The 8,982-nt window shown below is 49.9% G+C and overlaps 1 protein-coding gene across 2 annotated transcripts in view; it reads left to right on the top strand.

Annotated features, from left to right (window-relative positions):
- SLC2A4 (solute carrier family 2 member 4) overlaps nucleotides 1-8,982 on the top strand; it is a 114,369-nt gene that overhangs the window by 51,244 nt on the left and 54,143 nt on the right. For both annotated transcript variants that reach the window (XM_083185908.1, XM_083185909.1), the window contains exon 2: nucleotides 1,280-1,480. In XM_083185908.1, the coding sequence (XP_083042034.1) occupies nucleotides 1,369-1,480 (112 nt within the window). In that variant the 5' untranslated portion in view covers nucleotides 1,280-1,368. The remainder of the gene's footprint in view (nucleotides 1-1,279; nucleotides 1,481-8,982) is intronic.

The following is an 8,982-nucleotide window of genomic DNA, read 5'->3' on the forward strand; positions in this document are numbered from 1 at the left end:
CTCTGTGCCTGGCACTCTGTTCCTCCTGTGAGGACACATAACTTGTTCCTGCATCTTCCTCCTCCATGTCCCACCATGTGGCCTCTCCATGCCACAGCTCTTCCTGTCAGCATGCTGCCTCTCCCTGTCCTGGCACTCACAGCGCTGCCTGTGTGAGATGCAGTGCTGCCTCTCACTCCCCTACCTCTCACAGTGGCTGGGGTAATTGGCCCTCTGCTGCCTGTCTCTCTGCCTCCTGTGCTCTGTCTCCTGCCTTCTCTCCTGTCCATGACCAACGCCTAACTCCCTTTCAAAGGGTAAAATGGTGCCTGTGCTTCTTTATATAGGGGGTGTGATGCGTATTGTAAGGGACTAAGGTGGCCCAATAGGTTAGGAGGTTTTATGGCCTGTTCAGGTGAAGTTTTCTAATTCGCATTCCGGTTGGCCACAAAATCGCACATGACCTAACCCGGAAATCACACTTTTATGGCGTTATACATCGACTCCATTTGCCCCATATCGCATTTTTCTGGCGCAAAATCGCAACGCATTAAATATGCGAATTTAGAGAAAAAATGTGAATTCACAAAAGTGCGATATAGGGCAATTTACACCAAATCCGCACTTTGTAAAAAAATCGCATTTCACTAAATCTTGTCCCATATGTGAGCCTGTGTCCCAGAAATGTCCATTTAAAATGACATCCACTGTTTTCTATGGGTGAAATGGGTTGAATGTGAATGGTACAAAAAACGGTATTGAAATGGTAATATACCAGTTACAACGTGCAATGTGAAAGGGGTTTAACTGGCTTTAGACCTGTTTTAAGAAACATTTACAAAAACGGGATGAAAGCAGGTTTGCAATGTGAAAGCCGCAGTAGTAAATTAGGAATCACTGTTCTTTTGAATGGTGATTCCTAGATGTATTGTATTGGTGGCATATGCAAATCATTTCTAAATACAAATACGAATGTGCCATCATTACGAATACGAATTGCCGTATTTTCCGGGTTAGTAAATCCCGAAAATACGAATTTGTAAAAAAAAAAAGGTGTATTTCTGTATACGAATACACCTATTTTTCTACGACTTTACCCTAAATGTTCCCCATTGTATCAGTTTTGTTACTTCTATATGCATTTTCTAGAATTGGTTTGTTTAAACATTGTGGGACCTTTAACAGAGCATGTGTGTGATTTAGATTAGTCAAATAAATGTTTTAGACAGTTGGTAACTTTTGGAGAGTACATTTGTAAAATTCCCATATTATATATTTATTTGTTTTGCATCATTTGTAGGTGGGAAGACTTCAAATCCAACCTGAAAAAGACGTAGCGACCGCTATAAACACAGCACCTGGGGTGGACATTTTCCAGCACATCTACAGATGACTCCCCTGGATCTCCTCACACAAGACTGCATTGGAGGCGAGGAGATCCAGGGTGTGGCTGACATCGATAACGAACTCCCGCTGGATGAATGTGATGCTGACCTTCCCGGTAAATGTTGAAATTGGTTTGTTGATTTGTCGATTGTAAACTTATGTGACTGCTGAACCTGAACCAAACACCCCACCTTCACAGGGGAGCCACATGTGGAGGCGGAGGGTGGGCCCGCTACAAGGCAGGTCCTCCAGGACATCTGGCAGCAGGGGAGGGTAGCTGCCGAGCCATCCATCAGATTGATCTATTGGCGGAGCTGGTTATCATCACCCGGGAACTTGTCACAGCCCCTTCTGCTGGAACAGCACCAGCCACATCCCCTGCTGCCACAACTCCTTCCGGGGTCCCCCCAAATCCCCCAGATGGTGCCTCCACCCGTCCACCTACCAGCGGCAAGGGTAAAAGAGGCCGCAAATAGTGATGTGGAGGCTTCTCTGTATCGATTGCTTCCCTGATATTAGTCCAAGTGTTCTCACACTCTCTCTGACTCTCTCACACTCTCTTTGACTCTCCCTCGCTCCCTCTCTCACTCTCTGTCTTTTTCCCTTTCTCAGACTCTCTCCCTCTCTCTGCCTCTCACTCTCTCTCTAACTCTCTCTCTCACTCTGTCTTAGTCTCTCTTGGTCTCTCTCACTCTCACTCTCTCTCTTGGTCTCTCTCTCGGTCTCTCTCTCTGTCCTCTCTCACTCTCTCTGCGTCTCTCATTCTCTCTCAGTCTCAGTCTCTCTCTCCCTCTCTCCATTTCTCAGTCTTTCTCACACTCTCTCTTACTCTGTCTCGCAGTCTCTCTCTCTCTCTGACTCTCTCTCTCTGTCTCTTAGTCTCTCGCACACTCTCTTACTCCGTCTCTCAGTCTCTATCCCTCTCCCTCTCTCTCACTCTCTGTCCCTCTCACACTCTCTCTGACTCTCTCCCTCTCACATTCTCTTTGAGTATTTCAGTCTCTGTCTCTCTCACACTCTCTCTGACTCTCCCTCTCTTAGACCATCCCCCTCTCTGACTCTCTCCCTCTCTCACTTTCTCTGAATCTCTCCCTCTCCCTATCTCTGACTCTCTCCCTCTCTCTGACTCTCTCCCTCTCTAACTCTCTCTCCCTCTCCCTGGCTCTCTCATTCTCTCTGACTCTCTCTCCCTCTCGCTGACCCTCTCCCTCTCTCTGACTCTCTCCCTCTCTCTGACTCTCACACTCTCTCTGTCTTTCTCACACTCTTTGACTCTCCCTCACTCCCTCTCTCACTCTCTGTCTTTTTCCCTTTCTCAGACTCTCTCCCTCTCTCTGACTCTCTCACTCTCTCTCTAACTCTCTCTGACTCTCACACTCTCTCCCTCTCTCTCCCTCTCTCTGACTCTCTCACTCTCTCTCTCACTCTGTCTTAGTCTCTCTTGGTCTCTCTCACTCTCACTCTCTCTCTCGGTCTCTCTCTCTCTCGGTCTCTCTGTCTCTCGGTCTCTCTCTCTGTCCTCTCAAACTCTCTCTGCCTCTCTCATTCTCTCTCAGTCTCTCTCTCCCTCTCTCCATTTCTCAGTCTTTCTCACACTCTCTCTTACTCTGTCTCTCAGTCTCTCTTTGTCTCTTAGTCTCTCGCACACTCTCTTACTCTGTCTCTCAGTCTCTATCCCTCTCCCTGACTCTCCCTCTCTCTCACTCTCTGTCTCTCTCACACTCTCTCTGACTCTCCCGCTCTCTGTCTCTCTCCCTCTCACACTCTCTCTGACTCTCCCTCTCTCTGACTCTCTCCCTCTCTGTCTCTCTCTGTCCTCCCTTACTCTCTCCCTCTCACATTCTCTTTGAGTATTTCAGTCTCTGTCTCTCTCACACTCTCTCTGACTCTCCCTCTCTCTGTCTCTCCCTCTCTCTGACTCTCTCCCTCTCTAACTCCCTCTCCCTGACTCTCCCTCTCTCTGTCTCTCCCTCTCTTAGACTATCCCCCTCTCTCTCTGACTGTCTCCCTCTCTCTGACTCTCCCTCTCTCTGACTCTCTCCCTCTCTCACTTTCTCTGAATCTCTCCCTCTCCCTATCTCTGACTCTCTCCCTCTCTCTGACTCTCTCCCTCTCTAACTCTCTCTCCCTCTCTCTGACTCTCTCTCCCTCTCTCTGACTCTCTCACTCTCTGTGACTCTCCCTCTCTGTGACTCTCTCACTTTCTCTGACTCTCCCTCTCTCTGACTCTCTCCCTCTCTAAACTCTCTCTCCCTCTCTCTGACTCTTTCTCTCTCCCTCTCTCTGACTCTCTCCCTCTCACTCTCTCTCTGACTCACTCACTCTTTCTGACTCTCTCCCTCTCTCTGACTCTCCCTCTCACTCTCTCCCTCTCTTCCTCTCTCTGACCCTCTCCCTCTCTCTCTGTCTCTCTCACACTCTCCCTGACTCTCCCTCTCTCTGTCTCTCCCTCTCTTAGACTATCCCCCTCTCTCTCTGACTGTCTCCCTCTCTCTGACTCTCCCTCTCTCTGACTCTCTCCCTCTCTCACTTTCTCTGAATCTCTCCCTCTCCCTATCTCTGACTCTCTCCCTCTCTCTGACTCTCTCCCTCTCTGACTCTCTCTCCCTCTCTCTGACTCTCTCTCCCTCTCTCTGACTCTCTCACTCTCTGTGACTCTCCCTCTCTGTGACTCTCTCACTTTCTCTGACTCTCCCTCTCTCTGACTCTCTCCCTCTCTAAACTCTCTCTCCCTCTCTCTGACTCTTTCTCTCTCCCTCTCTCTGACTCTCTCCCTCTCACTCTCTCTCTGACTCTCTCACTCTTTCTGACTCTCTCCCTCTCTCTGACTCTCCCTCTCACTCTCTCCCTCTCTTCCTCTCTCTGACCCTCTCCCTCTCTCTCTGTCTCTCTCACACTCTCTCTGACTCTCCCTCACTCCCTCTCTGTCTTATTCCCTTTCTCAGACTCTCTCCCTCTCTCTGACTCTCTCTCCCTCTCTCTCTCCCTCTCTCTCCCTCTCTCTCACTCTGTCTCTTAGTCTCTCTTGGTCTCTCTCTCTGTCTCTCTCACTCTCTCTCTCGGTCTCTCTCTCTGTCCTCTCTCACTCTCCCTCTCTCCATTTCTCAGTCTCTGTCTCTCAGTCTTTCTCACACTCTCTCTTACTCTGTCTCTCAGTCTCTTTCTCTGTCTCTTAGTCTCTCACACACTCTCTCACTCTGTCTCTCAGTCTCCATCCCTCTCCCTGACTCTCTCCCTCTCACACTCTCTCGGTCTCTCTCACACTCTCTCTGACTCTCCCGCTCTCTGTCTCTCTCCCTCTCACACTCTCTCTGACTCTCCCTCTCTCACTTTCTCCGACTCTCTCCCTCTCTAACTCTCTCTCCCTCTCTCTGACTCTCTCCCTCTCACTCTTTCTGACTCTCCCTCTCTAACTCTCCCTCTCCCTATTCCTCTCTCTGACTCTCTCACTCTCTCACTCTCCCTGACTCTCTCCCTCTCACTCTTTCTGACTCTCCCTCTCTAACTCTCCCTCTCCCTATTCCTCTCTCTCACTCTCTAACTCTCCCTCTCCCCTTCACTGACTCTCTCCCTCTTTCTGACTCTCTCCCTCTCACTCTCTCTGACTCTCTCTCCCTCTCACTCTCTCTGAATCTCTTGCTCTCACTCTCTGTCTCTCTTCCTCTCTCAGACTCGCTCCCTCTCTCTGACTCTCTCTCCCTCTCTCTGACTCTCCCTCTCTCTGAATCTCTTGCTCTCACTCTCTGTCTCTCTTCCTCTCTCAGACTCTCTCCCTCGCTCCCTCTCTCACTCTCTGTCTTACTCCCTTTCTCAGACTCTCTCCCTCTCTCTCACTATCTGTCTATCTGTCTCTCTTAGTCTCTTTCTCACTCTCTGTCTCTTAGGGCCTTATTCTAGTTCACTCTTAGAGGCAAATTCCTTCTTAGCTGGACAAAACCATGTGCACTGCAGGTGGGGCAGATGTAACATGTGCAGAGAAAATAGATTTGGGTGGGGTTTTACTTCAAAGTGAGATCTATAGTGCAGTGTAAAAATAAAGCAGCCAGTATTTACCCTGCACAGAAACAAAATAACTCACCCAAATCTAATTCTATCTGCACCTGTTACATCTGCCCCCCCTGCAGTGCACATGGTTTTGTCCATCTAAGAAGGATTTTGTCAGAAAGAATGAACTAGAATAAGGCCCTCAGTCTCTGTCTCTCTGTCCTCTCTCACTCTCTCCCAGAGGCCCCCATTTATCATTGATTATATTTACAATGCGATCGGGGCGGAATATTACCGCCCAGGATCGCATTGTAAAATGCGATCCCATCACCTGAATTTATCACCTGCCTGGAGCCGGAAGCCGGGGGGTCAGCGCATGCACGATTATGCGCTGACCCCCCCCCCCCCCCGCGACCCCTGTGACCGCACTGCCGCTCGGGCAGTGTGATATGTAGCCATAGGGTACAATGGGCTATCGCCATATCAGAATAGAAACCTATGGGGGATGCGGCCGGCGGCGCTGCAGGGGGGGATCGCAGCAGGGATCGGAGATCCCCTGTGATACATTAGGGGGATACTTAATATTTGCGGTTGACCCCGAAAACGGGTGTTTTCGGGGATTTAGCTGCAAATATTAGTTGATAAATGTGGCCCTTTTTCTCTCAGTCTCTCTCACAATGCGATCTGGGCGGAATATTACCGGTTCTCTCTGTACACCTCCTCTCTGGGTGCACTCATTAACTCCTTTGGCTTCCAATATCACCTCTATGCTGATGACACCCAAATCTACCTCTCCTCTCCTGATCTGTCCCCCACTGTTCTCTCTCAGGTTTACAACTGCCTCGCTGCCATCTCCTCCTGGATGTCTGAGCGATTTCTGAAGCTGAATATGGACAAAACCGAACTCATTATCTTTCCCCCACCCAGAGCTATGCCCCCTACTAATATCTCTATCACTGTTAACAACACCATCATCGGGCAGTACGGATGGTGTAATGGTTAGCATTACTGCCTCACAGCGCTGAGGTCATGGGTTCTATCCCCACCATGTGTTATATATACGGGGCAGTACGGACGGTGTAATGGTTATAGTATTACTGCCTCACAGCACTGAGGTCATGGGTTCTATCCCCACCATGTGTTATATATATGGGGCAGTACGGATGGTGTAATGGTTAGCATTACTGCCTCACAGCGCTGAGGTCATGGGTTTTATCCCCACCATGTGTTATATATACGGGGCAGTACGGATGGTGTTATGTTAGCATTACTGCCTCACAGCGCTGAGGTCATGGGTTCGATCCCCACCATGGCTCTAACTGTGCGGAGTTTGTATATTCTCCCCGTGCTTGCGTGGGTTTACTCCGGGTACTCCGGTTTCCTCCCACAATCCAAAAATATACAGATAAGTTAATTGGCTTCCAACAAAATTAACCCTAGAATGTCTGTGTGTGCATGTACATGTGGTAGGGAATATAGATTGTAAGCTCCACTGGGGCAGGGACTGATGTGAGTGTTCAAATATTCTCTGTACAGCGCTGCGGAATATGTGTGCGCTATATAAGAAACTGTTAATAAATAAATAAATAAAAATCTCCCCTGTTCCCCAACTCCGCTGCCTGGGTGTCACTCTTGACTCCTCCCTCTCCTTTGCACCCCACATCCAAGCCCTGGCCCATTCTTGCCGGTTCCAGTTACGCAACATTGCTCGCATCAGGCCCTTTCTCTCACAGAGTGCAGCTAAGCTGATCATACACTCACTGGTCATCTCACGGCTCGACTACTGCAATGTTCTCCTCACCGGCCTCGCTCAATCCCAACTAGCTCCTCTCCAATCTGTCCTTAACTCTGCAGCCAGGCTCATCTTCCTCTCCCGCCGCTCTAATTCTGCCACTCCCCTTCAACAAAATCTGCACTGGCTTCCATTCCCCTACAGAATCTTCTTCAAACACCTCACACTCACATACAGGGCCATCTCTAATTCCATTGCTCCATATATCTCTAACCTCATCTCCATTCATACACCCTCCCGCCCTCTACGGTCGGCTGACGACTGTCGTCTCTCCTCCACCCTGATCACTGCTTCCCATGCTAGAGTACAGGACTTTGCCCGTGCTGCACCCCTTCAGTGGAACGCACTCCCTCGCTCCATTAGACTCTCCCCGACCTTGCAAAGCTTCAAACGAGCACTGAAAACTCACCTATTCATCAAAGCGTACCCTTCCACTGCATAAACCAGCTGGTTCTCCGACCCCTTGCCTGTTTACATCCTGCTATCTAACCACCACCCCCTCGCTTGCACCTCTTGTAATCTGTCTGTCTCCCCTTCCTACTAGATTGTAAGCTCCTCCGAGTAGGGCCCTCTTCCCTCCTGTTGTCACAGCCCACTTCTCTTCACATGTCACTCACAGCTCTCCTATACTCCAACACTCAGTGACCATCTTTGTCCGCATACTCATCTCCATCATTGGCCTCAAGCCTCTAGTTGTATGCTGATTGAGTCCTCACTACTTATATCCAAGCTGTAATGTGTATTTGTACTGTATTTTTGTTATTTATTCAATGTTATGCCAAGTTTTGTCTCCCTGTACTGTTCCTTTGTACGGCGCTGCGAAACACTTGTGGCGCTTTATAAATAAAATAATAATAATAATAATAATAATAATTGTAAAATGCGATCATATCGGGGCAATGTATCATTATTAAGGGACAGGGCTCCGATAGGAGCCCGTCCCAGCGAAGCCCTAACCCGGAAGCCGGGAGGTCAGCGCATGCGCGGTTATGCACTGACCCCCGCCGACCCCTCTGACCGCACTGCCCCGCTCGGGCAGTGCGATATGTAGCCATTGGCTACAATGGGCTATCGCCACATTACAATGACGATAGCCCAGGGGTGCGATGTCGGGCTGGCCGATGTTGATACATCGGCAGCTTCGCATCCCCCATAGAAACCTATGGGGGATGCGGCCGGCGGCGCTGCAGGGAGGATCGCAGCAGGGATCAGAGATTCCTGCTGCGGTCCCCCTTTAATACATTTGGGGGATACTAAATATTTGTGGTGAACCCCCGAAAACGGATGTTTTCGGGGATTTAACCGCAAATATTGCTTGATAAATGCGGCCCAGAGTCTGTCTCTCAGTCTCTCTCTCCCTCTCACATAGCTGCAAATATTAAGTATCCCCTAAATGTATCAAAGGGGGACCGCAGCAGGAATCTCCGATCCCTGCTGTGATCCCCCCTGCAGCGTCGCCGGCCGCATCCCCCATAGGTTTCTATGGGGGATGCGAAGCTGCCCGATGTATCAACATCGGGCAGCCCGGCATCGCACCCCTGGGCTATCGCTATTCTGATAAGGCGATAGCCCATTGTAGCCTATGGCTGCGGGATCGCACTGCCGAGTGGGGCAGTGCGGTCAGAGGGGTCGGCGGGGGTCAGCGCATAACCGTGCATGCGCAGCTCCCCCCGGCCCCGGAGCCCTGTCCCTGCGCCCTGAATTTGATACATTGCCCCGATATGATCGCATTTTACAATGCAATCCTGGCCGGTAATATTCCGCCCAGATCGCATTGTAAATGCGATCATGATAAATGGGCACCTAAGTCCTCTCCCACTCTCTATGACTCTCTCTCTCTA

This window comes from Crinia signifera, chromosome 4, assembly GCF_055691185.1.
Source record: "Crinia signifera chromosome 4, ASM5569118v1, whole genome shotgun sequence".
NCBI lineage: Eukaryota > Metazoa > Chordata > Amphibia > Anura > Myobatrachidae > Crinia > Crinia signifera.